This window comes from Rhinolophus ferrumequinum, chromosome 10 (assembly GCF_004115265.2).
Source record: "Rhinolophus ferrumequinum isolate MPI-CBG mRhiFer1 chromosome 10, mRhiFer1_v1.p, whole genome shotgun sequence".
In the NCBI taxonomy this organism is placed as follows: Eukaryota; Metazoa; Chordata; class Mammalia; order Chiroptera; family Rhinolophidae; genus Rhinolophus; species Rhinolophus ferrumequinum.
In genome coordinates, this window is record NC_046293.1 from 33,335,879 (window position 1) to 33,357,187 (window position 21,309).

The 21,309-nt window shown below is 34.3% G+C and overlaps 1 protein-coding gene across 2 annotated transcripts in view; it reads left to right on the forward strand.

The window, feature by feature from the left end:
• Nucleotides 1–1,442: 1,442 nt before the first annotated feature.
• SLCO1C1 (solute carrier organic anion transporter family member 1C1) overlaps nucleotides 1,443–21,309 on the forward strand; it is a 47,799-nt gene continuing 27,932 nt past the window's right edge. Inside the window, exons 1-6 of one of the 2 annotated variants that reach the window (XM_033118734.1) lie at nucleotides 1,443–1,551; nucleotides 1,845–1,976; nucleotides 6,283–6,436; nucleotides 7,572–7,713; nucleotides 15,816–15,948; nucleotides 20,848–20,972. In XM_033118734.1, coding sequence (XP_032974625.1) covers nucleotides 6,308–6,436; nucleotides 7,572–7,713; nucleotides 15,816–15,948; nucleotides 20,848–20,972 — 529 coding nt within the window. In that variant the 5' untranslated portion in view covers nucleotides 1,443–1,551; nucleotides 1,845–1,976; nucleotides 6,283–6,307. Of the gene's footprint in view, nucleotides 1,552–1,574; nucleotides 1,977–6,282; nucleotides 6,437–7,571; nucleotides 7,714–15,815; nucleotides 15,949–20,847; nucleotides 20,973–21,309 lie in introns of those variants that run through there. The other variant, XM_033118735.1, reaches the window with a different exon arrangement.

The following is a 21,309-nucleotide window of genomic DNA, read 5'->3' on the forward strand; positions in this document are numbered from 1 at the left end:
GATAATAAAACGTTGTTGTCTTAAACCACCCGGTTTTGTACTTTGTTACAGCAGCCCTAGGGAACTCGTTCATTTGTGATTAATTCTTGTATGGTTAATTTTACACCACAATGACAGAGTTGAGTGTTTGTGACAGATATTAGATGGCCTGCCAAACCTAAAGTGTTTACTACTTGACCCTGTACAGAGAAAGTTTGCTGATCCCTGACCTAGCATATGACAGTAGGATACATCCAATTCAAGGCTGTATATGAGAGGCTCTGAATATCATGTAAAATGAGTATCATGTTATCCAAAATAGTAATATTAACTGTAGACAGTAGAGGTCAGACATCATGTTAGACAGTGAAGGTGAGCAAGTTGGGAATAGACCACATTACACTCTCAGAGGAGAACGGCATTTTTGGTGAGGAAAAGTAGGTCCTTTGCACTTTTGGTTGGAAAACTCTGTCTCCGCTTTAATGCATCAATGGCCATCTGTTGTATACATTGAAAATGTTAAGAGTTATGAAGATATTTGCTCACTGTTCATAATGGCAAAAGCTGGGTTGATTGCTAAAATAAAATATTTGGTCTTTCAGAGTCTGGATACACACCATTGCTTCATTGTAAGACTGATTATTTTCTTTATTTTCCTTGCATTCTTTTTTTTTTCTTTCATAGTAACATATGCTTATACTAATACTTAATTATTGATTAACAATCCTGACCATTATGTGAACTGAAATTATATATGTAATGATGATACCTTCTAGTCATTTAGTGCTTTGTTATTTGGAATGTACTTTTGAAGACATTATATAATTTAATCCTTAAAACAATCCTGTAAATCTCTCTCTCTCTCTCTCTCTCTCTCTCTCTCTCTCTCTCTCTCTGTCTCTGTCTCTGTCTCTAATAAAAATTCTACTTTACAAAGGAGGAAGTCGAGACTCCGAAATGTTAAGTGACCAGGCCAGAGTTCCAGCCACTTAAGAATGTGATGGATCTTGGATAATTACAGTAGCAAATTCATTTATTAGTATAAACCAAATGAAAGCTAATACTGCTCAAAATCCTCTAAAATAGTATTCTTGGAAAAATAATCTATTAGAATTGTAGAATTTCTCAGTGCAAGGAATTATCTTTTCTTGGAATTTAGATAGAATAAACAAATGCCAAAAATTCAATGTTTTTCTTTTTTTTTCTATTATTAAGACTCAGAAATTGTTGATGTGAGCAACTGATCATGACTTTTTGAGAATTAACTCTTTCTGGAGAGAACTCTGCAGAGTCTTGATCCTGGCCTGATACGTAGTCCCTATAGATTCTAGAATCCCAACGAGAAAAGAAACCATGCAGAGATTTAGCCCAGGAGCCTTTTTTTTTTTTTTTTTTTTTTTTTTTTTTTTTTTTTTAGCAGAAGGATCCCAGTGATGTCCTCAAGGAGCGGCTGGCTTAAAAACTTCTTGGAAGGAGAAGGAGGGATCTTTGTTACAAACTTCCGTCCCTCCTCCAGCTTCTGTTCCCTTACCCTCTGCCCCCTGCAGAGCTGTGTTTTCTGGGAATCAGCAAGTAAGATCACAAGTGGTCTTTTCTTTTTTTCACTCTCTCCCATAAAGAAAGCTTTATCACGTGTGGCCTTAAACTTGCAGCAAATTGCAAAGAAATGGCTCAAAGGCTTCAGCCCTTTCTGTGTCCTGGGAGCTGAGATGCACGTCAGTGGCTTTGCCAGCGTGGCCTGTTCTCTGCCGACTGCCAGAGAAAAGAGGCCAGGAGGAAAGAGGAAAGAAAAGAGATTGCCCAGGGGTGAGACCATGCCCTTCATCTTTTCTTTCCCCTAATCTGCTCTGTCTGTGTCCATCCAGGCTCTCCCCACCTGGCAAAACTGCTCAGAGCTGCTGTAGCATTCACCAGTTTCCTTTCAGTCTGTGGAAGGTGGTCCAGCCTTTTGCTGAGCACATTGAGAGGAATTGGCTGTCTTTGATTTTCACCTCCAGGTAAGATTTGGTTCTCTGTTTTCCTATTTTGTGACTATCCTGTGAGATTCTCACAGAAGGAGGTTAATAAACCCTTGAGTTCTGCACTACTCGTGTCTTATCCACAACACTTCTCCATAAAAGTTGGGCCCCTTGTTAGGCTGGTGGAAATAGGAGAAGAGACTTGTTAAAGAAGTCGGATACACTCAGATCTAGGTTCAAATTTTGACTCTGATGCTTATTAGTTGGGTAGTTTTTGACAAGTTGCTTCACTGCTATGAGCCACATCATTTTCTCTAAAATGGGAATTACAATGCTAACCTTGTTCAGTTGTTTTAAAGATTAGCCAAAAGTATATAAATCACCTGGCAGATAAGTAGTACCTATTAAATCTGAATCTGACACAAACAATTATTTGTATTGGGGGGGATCAACTTTCTAAAGAAAACTCCTTCTTAGCAAGTTCCATGAGTTTATTTTCCCTCCTGAAGGGAGGGATTCTGGTATCCAGAAGACAAGCTAATCCAGAAGACAAGCTAAGAGACGTTTTCCTCGTGTGAGATGACTAAGAGAAGAGAGTGATGGAAAGCGACTGCCCTTCTCCCTTTGTGGCAGCCTTTGGAGGCTGATTGCTGGACGTTCTGTCAGAGGATGAGGACACAGAGGATCAGTGCATTTATGTACTCCAGCGACAGCCTGCTTAGGCCATCTGAGCTCTTTAAAAACTGGAGGATTCATTTTCAAACCCATGTGAACAGAGCATTCCATTTTTTTTTTTTTTTTTTCGAACTAAAATGAAGGAAACCTGCTTGGCTTATTTTTCTTTGGCCTCCAAAATGTTATACTCCAACCCAGGGTGTTGGATGAAACTTTGTTATGACTTTTTTCCTGAAGTAATCTATTCAAGGGGGACAAAAATTAAGGATCTGCCAAATGCAAGCTTTCTAAATAACTGTGCACTCTTGCTCTACTTCTGCAACTGCAAATAAAGAAAGAGAAAGAGCATCTACAGTCCCCGAGAATCTTTCCATTCATGTCATTGAACTTCTTCTGCCTCTTTTCTTTCACGGAGGGATGAAAAGTTCAATGCTCATGAACTGTAGCCTCCTTGAAACATGCTATACTTGAGATGATATGCAAATTAGTCATCAAGGTGAAATTGTATTTTCAGGAAAACTATAGTGTCAATATTTTAAGCTGGATGGCATTTTGCCCTAACACAACATCAACTAGGAGGATATAGTTCTCTTGTATTTGTTATCACTCCTGAATTCTAGTTAGAGTGATTTTTGTGTCAACATCTCTAAATATAAGAAGATAATGTGTCTTGTTGTCTCAAGTTTTTAATATTGATTTCAACATGATTTTTTTTCTCTTTAGCATCATTATTCATTCTAAATGTAACCCTTTTAATCTTTTAAAGAGATACAATTAGTGTAAGAGGTAGTAATTTTATTATTGAACAATTTATTTGTATTTTCTGGTCACTGGCTGTAATATTATGTCCAATGGGAAATAATATATCTGAAGTCTTAAAACAATAGGTCAATTTGAATTATACAATTTATTTCTTGGAAGAGGACTGCATTTTAAACTATAATATTAGTAAATATAATATTCATTTTATATTTTAAAATATTTCAGGTTTATATTTCTCATTTGGTGATATTTTTATATATTTTAAAATATTCTTTTTCATATAAGAAATTGGTGTTTGTTTTAGAAAATAAGTTTTTAAACATTTTTGAAGGATCACCTGCAATGTCATCAATCAGAAATGAGTGTTAACCTTTTCTTAATAAGTTTCTTAAGCTTTGTTCTGTGCATATGCATATGTGAATATATGTGTGTTTCTTTTATAAATAGAATGTTATTTATACTGTTTAGTAAAATATATTTTTAAAACCAACTCTGTGATTAAAACATAGCTGTATATAATTATATAACTCTATATAACTATATTTTCTTATTTATACTAATTTCTAAGAGCTTCAAAACATTTCACTGCATGAATATACCATAATTTGTTGGACATTTAGTTATTTTGATTTTTTTCTTTATAAGCAAAGGGTTTCTCCAGGAGTTCAATTAAAGTACTCAGTAGTTTTGTACTAAAGAAACCTATTTAACATTGTATAACCCAATGTTTCCCAAACCCCATTTTCATTGTTCTGGAAAAGTAGTTTTAGTGACTCAATGGATATATGAAATTGGCTGTTGGTATCAGATAGGTAAAGAAGAATCTCAGTGTTCTTAGTTTCTTAAAATTTGTCTTTTTAAAATCATGAATGGATGTTGAATTTTATTACCTGCTATTTTACATCTACTGGGATTTTATTTTTCATGTTGAATTCTAGTTTTTCTGCACTTATTGAGGTATGATTCACAAATAAAAAAAGTATATATTTAAGGTGTACAATATGATGTTTGATATACATATACAATATTTTGAATTCTTAATGTGGTGATTTACATAAATATAGTTCCTAATATTGTTACCTTTTAAATTTAAGTCTTAATCATAAAATATTAATTAATTTGATTTACTAGTATTTTATTTAGGATTTTAGCATGTTTAGATGTGGTCTGGTTTAGATTTTAGCATGTTTAGATTTCTTTTTTGTGCTATCTTAATGCAATTTTGTTATCAAGGTTATTCTAGCGTTGTTAGATGAATAGAGACTATTATAATCTGTTTCCATTATCTGCTATCTTTCCTCAAAGTATATCTCTTGATAAAGCACTCCTGTTACATCACCCATTATTATTTTTGTTTAAGAGCTACAGTAGTTTTAGAGTATTTTTTTGAATGTCTTCCTTGACTATATTTCTCTTCTTGTTTGTGTCAATACAGGTAATTAATATTTGTTAGAAAGTTATTAATTTTATTAAAATTTTAAAGTTATTCCTCTATATTGTATATTATTTTTGTTTTAGACTTCTAAACATCTATATTATATCTCAATACTATTATATTCTTGTGTTTTTGTTTTTTATCTTGTTTAGCATCATCAGCTCTTTGTTTACTTAGTTTTGGGGTTTTTAATTTTTTGCTGTTTCACTCACTTTCCTTTGTCCATATTTTAAAAGTTAAAGTTATGCATGTTTATGAAATCAAATAATCTAAAAGTTTAATAGTGATTTTTTTTTTTCTAACCAGGCCCTTGCCACACCCTTCTTGATATATTTCCCACTCCCTGGAGGAATCTCTTCCACTTTTGAGTTGTATAGGTTTTTCTTCTGATATTCAATTTAGTAATATGCACATAGGTAGAAAACACCTATGTTTCTACCAAACTACTTGAAATTTTACTCCTAACATTATTCCTTTAGTTAGTATGCAGAGAATATAGAAGATCAAGATCTCTATGAACATAGAAATGAATTATCTGATGAACATTAGTGTGATTCAGAAGTTATTTAGTTTTGAATGATTTCACTTAGATGATTTTTTCAGGCAGACACCAAGCCATGTGGAATTCTAAAGAAATGGGGCATAAGACATGTAAATATTGATATCAACAGGGATAAAATAGGTTCAGAGTATGTGAACCTGTCCAGGGCTTGGTAAGGATGGGGGGGGTGAAAAATTAAACATCAGAAGGGAGACCATCTTTCTTACTTTAAGGCAAGCCAAAAACTAATTTTGCCTGAATTAAATCTAAGTCTGTGGCACAAATTTTGCCACAAGTTTGTGGCATCTATGTTTGTGGCACAAACTTAGGTATATTCTGCCTATTTCTTCAAACTAAAATGATACAGAAATTGGTCGTTTTTTTTGGGGGGGGGCATATTTTAAGCCTTTGGATGTTGCAGACATATAGAAATCACAGTGTATTATAGGTAGCTGCAATGGGCATCAATCTTTTCTAGACATTCTGCTAAGAAAATAGATTTACAGACTTTAAAGACTTAATTCCAATGAAGCAATATTCAAATGGTTGAATTCCTCTTCTTCCTTTCCTGCTTGCTTCTAGTTTAAGCTGGCAAGACCACAAAGTTAACAAAATTCTGCCTCATTATTTATTCCAAAGGCAACATTTAAATTTATTCTTTGCCGTAATGAGGCTTAAACTGGAGGGACTGAGAAAGAATGCTGGCAATGGAGTCATGATAGCAGGATTAGTTAGTCAAACATCCTGGTCAATTTTAATTGAAAACCTTTGCCAACTTACTGTGGTACAATAAGGTATCTTCACATCAAATTATGTCTACAGCGTTGTGATTTACTGTGAAATAAAAATATTATTTAATAAACTGTGAAGTTGAATGAAATGTTGTTTTTTGTTTGTTTTCTGCTTTTTACTTTTTAAATCAATGTTGACAGATCAGAGTTAAGAAACATTTTCAGAATGGACACTTCATCCAAAGAAAATATCCAGTTATTCTGCAAAAACTCCATGCAACCTATTGGGGGCACTTCCTTTAAAACAGAATATTCCTCCTCAAAGAAGCAGCAGCCATGTTGTGGTGAACTAAAGGTAACAAACAATGAAATGGTAAAAAAGCTATAAATGGTGAGCTAAACAATAATGAAGAATTAAGTGTCATCAATGCTCTTGGCTTTCTATCTAGATATGTCCTATACAATACAGCTAGGAGCAAGAATTTCTTTTTCCTTCTTAAAAAAGTGATCTTAGATCAATTTATTAAAACCATATTTTGCCAGGCAGTGAAAGCAATCTCTGTCTGAATATGTAGGTTAAATTGCTAAATAATATTCTCCTCGCTTATTTGAATGTCCCTTCTAAACGGAAAGAAGAGAGAAAGAAAAACCTAATATTTATTAAATATCTACCATGTACCAGATATTATACTAAGTACAGTTATAATGTTTAATCCATAAAACATCCACATTATTCCCTTTTTATAAATGAGAAATTTGGCTTTCCTTGACACACAGTAAGGGACAGAGGAGTGGCTTTTAAAATGGTGCTCCTTGTGACTGCAAGTTCCTGCTCATTCTTTGTACCAATCATTCACTCAACAAATATATATGTCTTTTTCATATAAATCCTAACCTATTCTATGTATATACTAACACAGACCCAAGTCTAGCCGAATACATAAGCCAGATACAAAAAAAAAAAAAAATGTGTTTCATCGAATAAGAATTTGAGTATAAATTTAACTAGAATATGAACTTAAACACAAGGACTTGTAGTTCTACTTTTTCCGTCTGTTAAGTTTCCCGCAGGTTCTTGCACCATCACTGTGAAACACACAATCATGGGGGATAGACTTATGATAAGATGTTAAGTGTTTGGTTTATGTTTTGTTTGTTTGTTTTTTCTTACCTATGAATGGCTCTTTCCTTTCATTGCTTTACCATATAATGAAACTTCTGTTCAAAGACTCCTTTGAATGTCCTTTGAGGAAAGGAGGAAAAAAGAAATTCAACATACATTCTGAATGAAAATCTGTTACTTCCAAGAGAAATTGAATTTTTAGAAAACCTACATGAACTTGAGGTTACAGTGTTTGAATGAAATCTTCAATGATAATAAGCTTGTTACATTGTTCTTCGTTTGGGTTTTTGGTTTGTTTGTTTGTTTATTAAGTTTCCAGTTGTGTCAAGCAGAAGGCAGACTAAGTGTGACCTGTCATATTTTCCAGGTGTTCTTGAGTGCCTTATCTTTTGTTTACTTTGCCAAAGCACTGGCAGGAGGCTATCTGAAGAGCACCATCACTCAAATAGAGAGAAGGTTTGAAATCCCTTCTTCACTGGTGGGAGTTATTGATGGTAGTTTTGAAATTGGTAGGTATTACAGATGCCCGATTTCACTTTTAAACACAACATCTTCTAGGTATGACTGAAGAACCTCCTTACTGCAATTTGTTCTCTCTGAACAACCAACAGTATCTTTCCAGATATTCACTACTATATTCACATTTCATATTCACATTTCAGAGTTTCCAATCAGAATGAGAGACTTTCCTGGAAAGGGTGAGAAACTATCAGTGTTTCAAGTTTAAAAATATGTGTTAAGTGTCTTTACAGACAGTCATATATCCTGAAACCCCTGTAATTCAATAGTTGGAAGAATCTAAGTGGGCTGTACAAAACAAATGATAGTAATGATTTCAAAAAGAGTTAAACCATAAAGTGGGGGGTTTCTGCCCAGTGCCCTACAAAGAAGAGAAAGGAATTCTTTTAAAAGAACAGTAGAGCAAAGCAGATAATAAAAATTCTACTCTCAGGTATCTGGTTAGCAACTGACTGTAAAATTTGAAAATACCAAGTGAGTTTAGTCACTGTTTCAAGTACTTTAAAGAGTATAATCCGAGTTAGCCAGCTTCCTGAATTGATAAACTAAGAAGCTTTAATTTTTTGTTAATGTAAAATAGTCTTTATGACTATAGAAACTCAAATACATGCTGTAGTAAAATCTCTAAGTGTTCTAATTTCAGCTTCATGTGCTTCCTTGTCAGGAATATTTATCAACTCTTCAACAATGAGTTTTTTTAGTTCACACTATATATTTCAGTTCTTACTCTGAATATCACAGAAAGAATTAAATGAGTGAATAGTTAACCATTTGCCTTTAGGAGTTTGCTTCCTAAATATATCTTTCATCATTCTACCAGAATGAGACATCCAGATACAGTGCTAATCAAACATTAAAGTTCATGCAAGTGACTAGGCATCTTATTAAAATGCAGATACTGATTCCGTGGGAAGGGAAATAAGATTCTGCATTTCTAAGAAGCTTGCAGATGAGTCTGATGCTTTTAGTCAATGGACCATTTTTTGTGAAGCAAAGTTTGTGTAGAAAAGATGGTCAGAGCCTTCTGACCATATAACTGTCTTGTGTGAACTCCTTGGATAGGCCTGGATAGTCAACTTATCCCTTGATGACTTCCCTACCTACGATCCTGAAATGAATGAACAGCCTTGGAGAGTCAGAGTAAGGGTGACATACTGCATCACAAGAAGAAACATGTATGAAGAGGCAGCTGGTACCACTCAGAAGAATAATCAGACTCAGAAATAACTGAACAGATAGAAAATGAAATATCAAGTGATATTTTATTGCTCACCCTAGATTTTAGTATAAAAACATTTTAGAGTTGAAGAAACTTAGAAAGAATCTGGTCCAATTTTTTATTGGATTCCTAGGTCCCAATGCACCTTGAGAGTCTCTATTTGCTAGTGAGAACTAACGTATGACAGGAAGTAACAAAGGACCCTGAGTCCAAATTCATATTAATTCTTTCAGACTATTTTAAGGATAGAAATTATTTATTGAATTAGGTGCATTAAAATGGTTTAAAGTTTCCTTACTTTGACTGCAAATCTTTACCCCAAACATTACAAGTTTGCTCTAGTTATTTGCAATTCATAGTTTTTCAGAAATGTTGGTTTTCTGCCCACAGTCTTAATTTCCACATTTCTTCCTTTGAGGATTCTGGACCCATTCCTGCCCTTCATTTCTAGCTGTCTCTTCTTTTTTGCAGAACAATTTCTTTTATCCCTTTGTATCAATTGGCATTACCATCTAATATATGGTAGACACTCAATTTCGTCCTAAGTATTTTTTCATAATAAAGATTTTTGTCTTCAATAACCACAGAGAGTTGCCAAGAAAATAAAAGGTTTTCTATGAGGTATGATCAAAACATACGGTGAATGTTTGAATAAAAAAATTATTACAGTAAAAGACACATTACCATTAACCCCCACCAAAATACTCTCCCTTGTTTCGAACACACTTATCCCATTGTTCTTGCCACTTTCTGAAGCAGTCCTGGAAGTCCTACTTAGTGTCTTTAGTTGCACTGTTGTGGATGCCTAGATGTCTTGATCGGTTCAAAATGTTTACCGTTCATGGTCATTTTGACTTTGGGGAAGGGCCAGAAGTCACACGCACCCAGATCCACTGAATAAGGTGGATGAAGACCCACTGTAATGATTTTATTTGATGGATATTGCCGTACGAGAAGCGATGTGTGACATGGAGTTGTCATGATGGAGAATGAAGTAAAGACACTCACGAAAGAGAACTTCCAAAACTACTTCAGAAAGTGGCAAGAACAATGCGATAAGTGTGTTTGGAACAAGGGGGAATATTTTGAAGGGGATTAATGGCAATGTGTCTTTTACCGTAATATTTTTTTTAATTTAAACATTCACCGTATTTTGTGATCACACCTCGTATATCATTATCTCCTGATATTTCCAGATATCAATTCTTTGTTTCAAATATTTTTCCACGTATTTTCTTGTACATATTTAAAAGTTTTGCTTTTTACATTTTTGTATGCAATTAACTCGACATGATATTTTTGTAATTAGTTTGTTTTAGATCAGTTTTAAGTTCACAGAAACATTGAACAAAGGTACAGAGATTTTTCATGTATATTCTGCCCCCACACATGCATAGCCTCTCTCATTATCAACATCTCCCATCAGAGTGCACATTTGTTACAAATGATAAACCTACAATGATTCATCATTACCATCCACATTGCACAGTTTACACTAGATTCACTCTTGGTGTTGTACATTCTATGGATTGAACAAATGTGTAATGATATGTTTCCACTATTACAGTATCACACAGAGTACCACTGCACTAAAAATCCCTGTGCTCTGCCTATTCGTCTATCTGTCCCCCCTCACCCTTTGCCATTTTTTACGGATATGTTTACTGTCTCCAGGGTTTTGTTTTTTCCAGAATGTCATATAGATGGAATCATACAAGATGTAGCCTTTTCAGATTGGCTTCTTTTCAGAGTAATATGCATTTAACATTCCTCCATGTCATTTCATGGCTAGATCATTCATCTCTGTTTAGCACTAAATAAGTCCATTTTCTGGATGGACCACAGTTTATCCATCATCTATTGAAAGACATTTTGATTACTTCCAAGTTTGGTCAATTATGAATAAACATCCTGCTATAAACATCCATATGTAGGGGTCTGTGCGGACATAAGTTTTCAGCTTCTTTGGGTAAATACTGAGGAAGGAGCATGATTGCTAGATCAAATGGGAAAAAATATGTTTAGTTTTATAATAAACTACCAAACTGTCTTTCAAAGTAGCTGTACCATTTTGCATTCTTAGTCTTCTGAATTTTGGCCATTCTAATAGGTCTGTAGTGGTATCTCACGGTCATTTTAATTTGTAATTCCCTGCTGACATATGATGTTGCACATCTTTTCATATGCTGTTTATCATCTGTATCTTCTTTGATGACATGTTTTTAAGGTATATGGCTCATTGTTAAAACCAGGTTATGTGTGTTCTTATTGAGTTTTAAAGGTTCTTTACATTCTTTGAATAACAATCCTTTATTTGATATAATTTTGCAAATGTTTTCTCTAAGTCTGTGACTTCTCTTTTCGATCTCTTGACATTGTCTTTCATAGAGCGGAAAATTTTAATGAAGTGTAGCTTATCAATTATTTCTTTCATGGATTGTGCTTTTGATGTTGCATCTAAAAATTCACCAAACCCAAGATCATCTAGATTTTCTCCTGCTATCTTCTAGTAATTTTATAGTTGTGTGTTTTACATTTAGGTCTCTGAACCATTTAGAGTTTACTTTTGTGAAGAGTGTGAGATCTGTGTCTAGATTCATTTTTGTACTTATGGATGTCTAGTTATTTCAACACCATTTGTTGAAAAGCCTGTCTTTACTCCATTGTATTGACTTTGCTATTTTGTCAAAGATTGATTGGCTATCTTTATGTAGGTCTGTTTCTGGGTCTCTATTCTGTTCTATTGATGTATTTGTCAATTTTTTAATCAATATTACAGTCTTGATTACTGTGGCTTTATATACTGTGGCTTTATAGTATGGGTCCCCCAACTTTGTCCTTCAATATTATATTAGCTATTCTGGGTCTTTTGCTGCTCTATATTAACTGTAGAATCAGTTTGTCAATATCTACAAAATAACTTGCTTGGATTTTCATTGCATTGAAAGTAGAGATCAAGTTGGGAAGAACTGACTTCTTGACAACATTGAGTCTTCCTATCCATAAAGATGGAATCTTTCCATTTATTTACAGACATGCACTGCATGGTGCTAATTCTGTCTTGAGGACCACATACACAACAATGGTCCCATAAGATTTTAATGGAGTTGAATTTCCTGTAAAAAAAAATAATGGAAGGATATGTGGTTCATGTAGAAATTTTTTTTTCTGTAGCAATATACGTGGGGCTTGTCAATAGATTCCTTCTTACTCGCAGCACCTCAATTTTGAATGCGCACAGACTACATCTCAGTCAGCCAGCCACTGACGTGTTTCAGCAGAGAGGAGCCTCTCCTCCCAGCACTACATATTCAGCCCTCCCAGATTGAGCTTCATGGTCTTCTGAGTACATTGCTGTAAATTCATGTTGAGGACCTAAATCCTTTACAAGGACACAGATCCACACAAGCTACCTTAACAGCTATTAAATGTCACTTCCACTTTAATAAAACCTTCCTGTGGTGATGTGGAGCCAGCTACTTTGAAAATATTTTCAGGTTGTAATGATATAAAGCATATATGAGTTTAATTTTTTTCCATTCATTCAATGCCAGAGTGAGCCCATTGTGCTGAAGAGAGTCGATGGAACCAAAAACAAATTTTCAAACTCAAAATATTGAGTCCTCAGTTCCGCACCTCTCCATGCTAAACGTCTTTTTCATGAATACCATGAAGTTCCTTAACTGAACCCTGCTCCAACATGCAATAGCCCAAACCACATTACCATGACAATCCCATATTCCTTTATCTCTCCATCTTGATTTCGAATTCCTACTGGTCCTCAGACCACCTTTTACTCCCTCCTGACAGTCACTATTATGGGATCTACACCTTACCCAGCCAGTTTCTCCTCAATATGTCCAATGAATCCAATCCACATCCCTGCTCATGAAGCAGCATTGACCGCTTTCACGTTCTATTTCTGATCCTGTTGGGAGGAAGCAGGGGGAGGGCTTAGGGGACAATGTTTATAAAGCCGACAGGAGTATACAGTAATGTCCTGGGCCTTCACATTCACTCAGAGTAACTTCCAGTCTTGCAAGCTCCATTCATGGTAAGTGCCTTATACCTTCTTTTTATCTTCTATACTATATTTTTACTGTAACTTTTCTATGTTTAGAAATGTTTAGATATACAAATACTTACAATTGTGTTACAGTTGCCTACCATATTCAGTGCAGTAACATTCAGTATAGGTTTGTAGCCTAGAAGAAATAGGCTATACTACATACCTAGACGTGCAGTAGGCTGTATCATCCAGGTACAATATTGATTTCTAAATGTTATCTGCATGCAACAACGTTGTTGAACTTCTGTTAATTTTAATTGATTGTCTATAGATGCCATAGAATTTCCTGACTAGGCCATTATATTGTCTGAAACATAAGACAATTTTATATCATTCTTTCCAATTATTACATCTACTACTTCTTGTTTTTGCCTTATTACATTGGCTTTAGCATTATGGGGAATAGAAGCAATGACAATGGGCATCCTTTTCTCATATCCGACCTTAATAAAAATGCTTTTAAAATATTACCATTAAGAAATATGTTTGCTGTATGGTTTTGGTAGATACACCTTAAAAGTTAATTTTCTCAGAGTTTTTTTCTTAACATAAATGAGTGGTTAATTATATTGAATGTTCTTCTACGTCTATTAAGACAACCATGGCAATTTTCTCCTTTCGTCATTTAATATAGTGATTTAATTAATAGATTTTTTTGGTGGTAACTTTGTACTCCTGGAATAAACTATATTTGGTCTTCTCTTGATCTTTGTCTTTGTTTAGTTTTGGTTTCAAAGGCATATTAGTCTTATGAGATGAGTTGGATAGTTTTCTGTTATCTAAAATACTATTTTATATATATATATATATATATATATATATATATATATATATATATATATATATATTTCGGCATGTATGTGTGTGGAGAGAGAGAGAGAGAGAGACAGAAAATCTATTACTTCAAAGTTTAGTAAAACATATTTTTAAAACTCTCTAGACCTGTTGGTTTTTGTGAGGCTAGTTGATGGTAGATGTGAGAGAATTTTGATATCCAATTCAGTTTTTTAAGGATCATTTGTCATCATTTATTTTCCAAATGTTTCTTCTGAGAATTCAGAAAGGATACTATGTAAAGGAAGAGAACACTCCTATAAATATCGCAGATGCTGAAATGTTACCATGTGGTATTTGACACATCCACTAATGTAACACAGAAAGAGCCTGTAAACACTGAGGTGTTGGTTGTGTGGGACGTGGGGATGGAAGGGGGGGACATATTATTTATAAATTGAAAGTCAACTTTCACTTTAATTTGGTTTATTTACTGTGACATATTAACAAAAGTAAAGACATAATTATCAATATAATGTGATACAAAATTTCTTCAACTAAATACTTAAATGTCAAATGAGAAATCTCACACTAAATTTTTATTTTTTTTAAATATTAAAATTAAAAGGAGGTTGATTCTTCCTGGAGCCGTATAGGCTCCAGCCACTATGCAGTCTTCTTTTCTCACTATCATTATTGTCCTCAAGGCTATACAAATTGCTGCTCTTTTTGCACTTGACTAAAGCTGGCAATGGGTATAAACAGTAGTAAATTAGATGATTGCTTACAGATGGAAGGAAACACACTCGTGCTAGAAAATTAGAAACATGGAGAAGAACATTCATGTAAGGCCACCCATCAGCTATCACAATCGATTGCTGCCGAATGACAGGTCTTGCTCTATCAGCCGTGCAGTTCTTAAAAACTATATATTCCAAATGAAAGCAGCTAACACTTTGAAGCCCCTTGAAATCTAATTCCCTAAGCAATGTTTATCAAAGTAGGTTCAGGTGACACCTCATTTAACACACTTGAGCTAGTGTTAAAAATACAGATTCCTTGGCCTGCCCCCTGATTCATGGAATCAAAAACTGTTGGGAGCTTCCAAGATTCTAGATTTTTAATATTTCTATTTCCCTCATTATCCTGTTCCAGTAATTTTTGTGTACAGGAAAGCCTGAAGACATCCTCCCTAAAGCATGTTTAGTCAGTTATCACCATCATCAACTAAAAGTAATTTATCACAGGCTTCTTTAGAGATAGTTCAGACAGGCATAATTCCCACATTCAAGACTATCCTTCAATTATTTTTTTAAAGAGATAGATGCCTATATTTTAAAAGAGATAGATGAACTATATTCATAGTTCATAAAATTTGTATTATGAGTAGACAATGAGGTTATATAATTGATGTGTTCCTGAAGTTCTCTGGAATATTTTTTTATTTCTATTTTGAAGCTTATATTTTTTGTAAAAAGTATATAAACAAATTGTACGGTATTATTTGTGTAAATATGAGTTTCAGAATTTGATTTCATTTAAAGTGAGGTACAGTTGTATTTTTTTTACTTTTTCTATAGGGAATATCAGCTAAAGCAAAAATATGTAATGTATGTTCAGTAGAAAACTTTAATAAATGAAGAAACAGTAATAGTTTACTTCAAAATCAGCAAAGAAGATTTAGGAGAGCAACTAAAGGAAACGTTCTACAATTTGATTTACAGATAAAACACTTTAAAACGACAAGTAATTAGAGTAGGTGAAAACAAAGTAGAAGGGTTGGTAATTAAAACATTTTGACAAAGGGACGAGATGATCGAAGTAATGAGTCTGAAAACAATTTCAGCAGTCATCTCAGATTCAAGGAAAGAAAGTTAAATGATGGGTATGATGGTGAGGAGACAATTTAGTCAAAACAAAATATTACCAGCCTTGTTGTACTTTCATTCCTTTAGGTGTAGTCAGTTAATTATGCTGATGACTTTTTCCAAGTTCTCTAACTTACGAACATTTTATTTTTTTCCCCAAAGGGAACCTCTTAGTTATAACACTTGTTAGCTACTTTGGAGCCAGACTTCACAGGCCAAAAATAATTGGAGCAGGGTGCCTAATCATGGGAATAGGAACATTGCTCACTGCAATGCCTCAGTTCTTCATGGAACAGTAAGTCTAAAGCCATCGTCGTTTTCTCACTTTAACCAACTGCGTGTCTCCTTTTTCATGTTTATAATTAATTATTTAAATTTCAGAAAATAGCCCATGGTTTAAACCATGAGAGCTTATCTCGTTTTTACTGCAGCTTCTTTCTTTGGTCAAAATTCCAGAACTCTTATCATTTTACTTGTAATTAAATAATCTGCAAAAAAGCATCTTATATATTACTATGTATTATTGTGAACAAAATTAAAGGAAAATTTTCACTAATATGCTCTCATTCAAATGCTTTAATTTAGCTGTGGACACAAAATATATAAGCAAAAATAAATTAATATATCATGTGTTAAATGTCAAATGGGTGTCAAATGGGTAATAAATTAATCCTGCTAACAATATGCTGGATCTTGATACACTTGACTGGCAGATCATTGACTTAGGGGCATATTATCCACTCAAATAAGTATTCAGTGTCCAAAAACTATCTCCTAGGACTTTCTCTGTAGAAATGGGGGGCCTGTGTCCTGTAACTCTGAAGTCTACTTTTGCTACTTTTGTTAATATTTGCGTACAACTTTAGTAGTTTCAAAAGTTTCACCTTTATTATATCATTTATTTCATTTATTCTATCGTTTATTCTATCGTTTATTTCTTATATCATTTATTTCAACTTTAGTACATCATACCCTTACAATAACCTGTGAGGTAAGAGAACATCATTTATCTTTTTTCTATTTTAGAGTTAAGGTCCATGACTCAGAGAGTCTGGTGACTTTCTCAAGGTTGGATCTCTTGTAATTATAGACCTGGAATCCTAAAACAGGTATTCTGACTTCATGCATATCCACGTTGCTTCCCTTCTCTGTGATTACCTATTGCCATCTCAGAGAAGAGACTATCAAAAGGTTTCAACACAAGAGAATATATTTTTTTAATTATATATCAAGAAATACTTTATTGCCCACTGTAGATCATTGTATCGTGACATTTTGGAGCTGGAAATGGAGAGACTTTGAAGTGATCTGTTCCAAACTTTTTCTCAGATTCTCAGATCACTTATATAAATATAGTCATATTTTGACCTCTATGGCCCATCTATGAAGGTAGTGCACAGAATCCTCTGTGTGGATCTTACCTACCTATTTAGAAGGTTTCCCTGGCCCCTTCATTTTTACTTGGAGAAGGATCTGTGGATTCAGGACCACTGCCTACTCTTTGTACACTTATCTGGCCTCCTTTCCACAGGGCAGAAGTTTGCTTGGATCACTGAGATTCTACCAAGGTGTTATATGGGACCATTGCCAAAGGGAGGAGGCAAAGGGGAACACTGAGGAAATGAGCCTCCAAGTCACCTAACTTCTGCTTGACACACAGTTGTGGCTTTGTTATCTGTTCTAGTCATTGAGCCTCTGTACAAATTTTCTGAGGTGAAAAAGAGAGTGTCACTACTTAAAAAGCTAAAAATTTTAAAGTAGTTGCAGAAGATAGATAAGTCATTATCCTTGTCTTGTATTCTGAAGTGGATCAGTAGCTTTCCTGTATGACCTTGGGCATATTACTTAATCTTTCTTGGCCTCAGTTTATACATCTTAAAATGGGTATTATCGTTGTTAAAAATAATACTTAACTTATAATGTTGCAAATATTAAACGGGATGACACAAGTAAAATGCTTACCAAGTTTCCAGACATAACTGGTAGTAACTGTGTCACTACTGTGTATATTGTTATCGATCCTCCTTAGATAATTAAGCCCCATGGTTTTAACCAGAGAGCATGAATGGTTTGTCTTAAAGGTGTTTCATTCAGATTAATAATTTTGTTACTTCAAGTTAATGATAAATATAAAATACCAGTACAAGAAAATCAGAAAGAGAAGTGTATCTAAGAGAAGGCCAGTTACGCAACCAGGCTAGTGCTGACAAAGGATGACAAAGGGACAAAAATAGATTCTTAACTACTACTTTGTACATGTTGAGATATATTTGTTCATTCATTATATAGTATCTGCCATTTGCCTGATACTGTGCCAGGAAATGGGGCTACTTCAATGATAAAAAAGAGATGAAATAAAACAAAAATACACACACACAGTTCTTTCCCTCATGAAATTGCTATCCACTAAGGGTTATTACAATAACTTGTTTTTAACCTTTCACAGGATTAATCACTAATTGGGTACTTGTCCAAAATGTAACTTTTGTTCTCTAAAAGACTACTTACTATATTCTGTCCACCTAGCAGAAATGCCCTTGAGACCAACAAATAATATTAATCAATAATGGATAACAATTATTGAGGACCTGCCCCCATCAGGCTGTGTTTCGCTTTATGTGTGTTAGTTCATCTGACTCTTGAGTTTAACAAATTGATTAATATATTGAGTATTTTTCCAAATAATGAGGATAGAGTAGTGACAAAAATCTCTTCTCTCATGGATCTTATGAGGATAGACAGGCAGTTAACAAACATATAAATAATGATATAGCATACCAGATAATGTTACTTGCTACAGAGAAAACCCACGGAAAACATATAAGGAGTATGTGTAGGGTGAAAGGTTGCAATTTAAAGAAGGGTTGTCTGGGGATGGCTCGCTGATATGATAACATTTGGGAATGACCAAAAGAGATGAAGGGGAGAGCCATGCAGACATCAGTGGGAGAAGATTCTAGGCTAAATGAGCAGTGAATACAAAGTTCCTGCAGCAGGGGGGAGTCTGGTGTGTCAGTGAACTGCATGGAGGCCTGTGTGACTGAAGTGGGATGAGCACGAGGAAGGTGTAAAAGGAAATGGGAACAGGAACAAAGAAAAGCAAAATCAGCCTTATAATAGGTTATAAAAGGAGTAAAGGCATGATCTTTTCTCCATCTCTTCCCTTTAAAAGTGATGCGATATTTTGAAGACTCATTACCAAAATCTTTCCGAAATATGGTATTATCTTTATGAAATAAAATATTTTCCAAAGAGAAAATAAAGAAAAAGGAAAAAAAAAGAAATGGGAGAAGATGAGAAGGTTGTATCTCAAACTTTAAGGGGCATTCGAATCACCTGAGGTTCTTGGTAAAATATAGATTCTGATTTCGTAGCTCTGGGGTGGGGTTCCAGATTCAACTCCCCTGATGCTACCTGTCTGCACACCACACCTTGAGTAGTAAGGTTGCAAACAATTACAAGGACTTTAGCTTCTCCTCGGAAGCAGATGTGAAGCCAGTAGACAGTTTTGAGCAGAGTGGCATGATCTGACTAACATTTTTGAAGGGTCATGCTGATTACTGCTTGGAAAAAATAACTCTGATGGGGCAAACTTGAAAGCAGGGAGACTATTTAAAATAGTATCTGTCGTGGTAGAGCTCTCTGTAGCTACGGCAGAATTGCCTGTATCAGAATCAAGATTATGTCAGGCAGGATGTGAATCAGGTTAGAACTGAAAAACTTGATTTAAAAGCATTTATACCACTGGCCCCTGTTCAATCACTTCTTTGTCTCCTATCTAACAAAGCCTAAATAGGCACAAACCACATCTAAAGCCGATGTTTTACAAGAAAATTGAAGAGGTTAATTGATATTTCTAGAGTGTCACATATAGTAATTAGTGACAAAGGTGGAACTTGCATAAAATTCCATTTATTCAAAACCTAAATAATTATGCTTGCAATAGTTGCCTTTTGATAGATTGAATTGAGAAAGCTCAAATAATTAACAATTTTCAAAATGCTGCATAATCACTATTGACACTCATTGTAAGAGCCTGGAGGCTTTGTCCTTGGTATCTCTGGAATTATTAAAGAAAGAAATTATATTTACCATGATTTCCACGCTAAATGTTCTTCTGTGTAGCTAAAAATTAAAAAACCATTATCCTCATTGAATGGTTCTTAACCTCTTTTGGTCAGGGAACCATTGATAAAAGTGAAAAAAGCTATGAACTTCTTCCCATGAATACTCATATACATACAATAATGTTCTTACTTTTCTAATAGGGTTCATGGACCCACTGAAGTGTAGGTTGTGCAAAACTCATATAAAGTAACCCATTTATTAACCTAAATATTTTCATAACTCAGTACATCTTTTCCTTACCATGCTGAATAGGCTTTTACTATTAGCATTTCAAAAACATTACTATGATGACTATCGTCTGGTCATATAGTACCTGAATGAAATGAGAATCAAGATGATGTTGTGATGTCCTTTTATCAGGTACCTCTTTTTTGACAAGTGCAAGAGAAGCAGAGAAATTGGCTCATGAAGGGTAATTTGAGAGGGAGTGTGGTGCTAGGGAACTGTAGATAAAATTATCACAGTCCTACCTTTCAGCATTGGCTTTTCAATCCAGCTGTCACTGTAACCTTATAAAGAGAGGAAAGAGTGGAATTAGTAGTTACTTAGAGCCAGGTTAATATACTGTAAAGAAGAAAGATACCATCTGGATAAATGGTTCAAAAAGCCCATGTATCATTATCGTTTCTCTGGAATCAGCATTGCAATTGTTCTACGAAATGTACAACTAACTACAGTGTGCCAGTGGCCATGGTTGTTAAATTATTGGTTTTTCTCTGACTCAGAGATAATCATGATTTTGTCAAGTGTTGAATATTTTCTCAGCAAGGGAGTATGTGACTTACAGTCATTATTTTATACTAAAATGAGCCTCTATGAATAAGTATTGTATTTTCTTTTACTACATTGGGTAATTTGTTCAGATATGGTATAATACCTATGAACCAGATCTTCTGGCTATCTGTTCAGAAAACTTTGCTATTAAATGATGGTTTTGTTTTGTGATTCAGATTTAGGGATAGCTGTGAACGCAGACAAGTACCCGAATGAGTCATGTGATATATGTATAAAAATTTTAGCATGATGTTGAATCTATAGTACTGAAGACAATATTCTTTTTATACAGGTACAAATATGAAAGGTATTCTTCTTTCTCCAATTCGACTCTTACCATCTCTCCTTGTCTCCTGGAGTCAAACAGCCAATTACCAATCTCAGTTATGGAAAACTCACATACCAAAATAAATAATGGTAAATGATTTTGTTTTTACTTTATTGACTAGGCAAGCTTTCTTTTTAAAGACTTTTTATGTGCTTTAGTATGGACAAAGTAGCTATATGATTTTTGCTGTCAAAATCTTTATTACTTAAATTGAGATATTATAGTGCCATAAAAATTCCTAGAATATAAAACAGTATATGATGAGATCCTAAGAAAATACATAGACAATCAGATCTTATGGGATAAAGAGCATTAACCGGCAGGTAACTAAGGAAAACTTCTAGTGATTCCAAATAAGGTAAGCTGTGAACTCAGGGTAAAACTTGTTTAGCTTGTATAAATCTCAGTCCATTGCTCAGATATGAA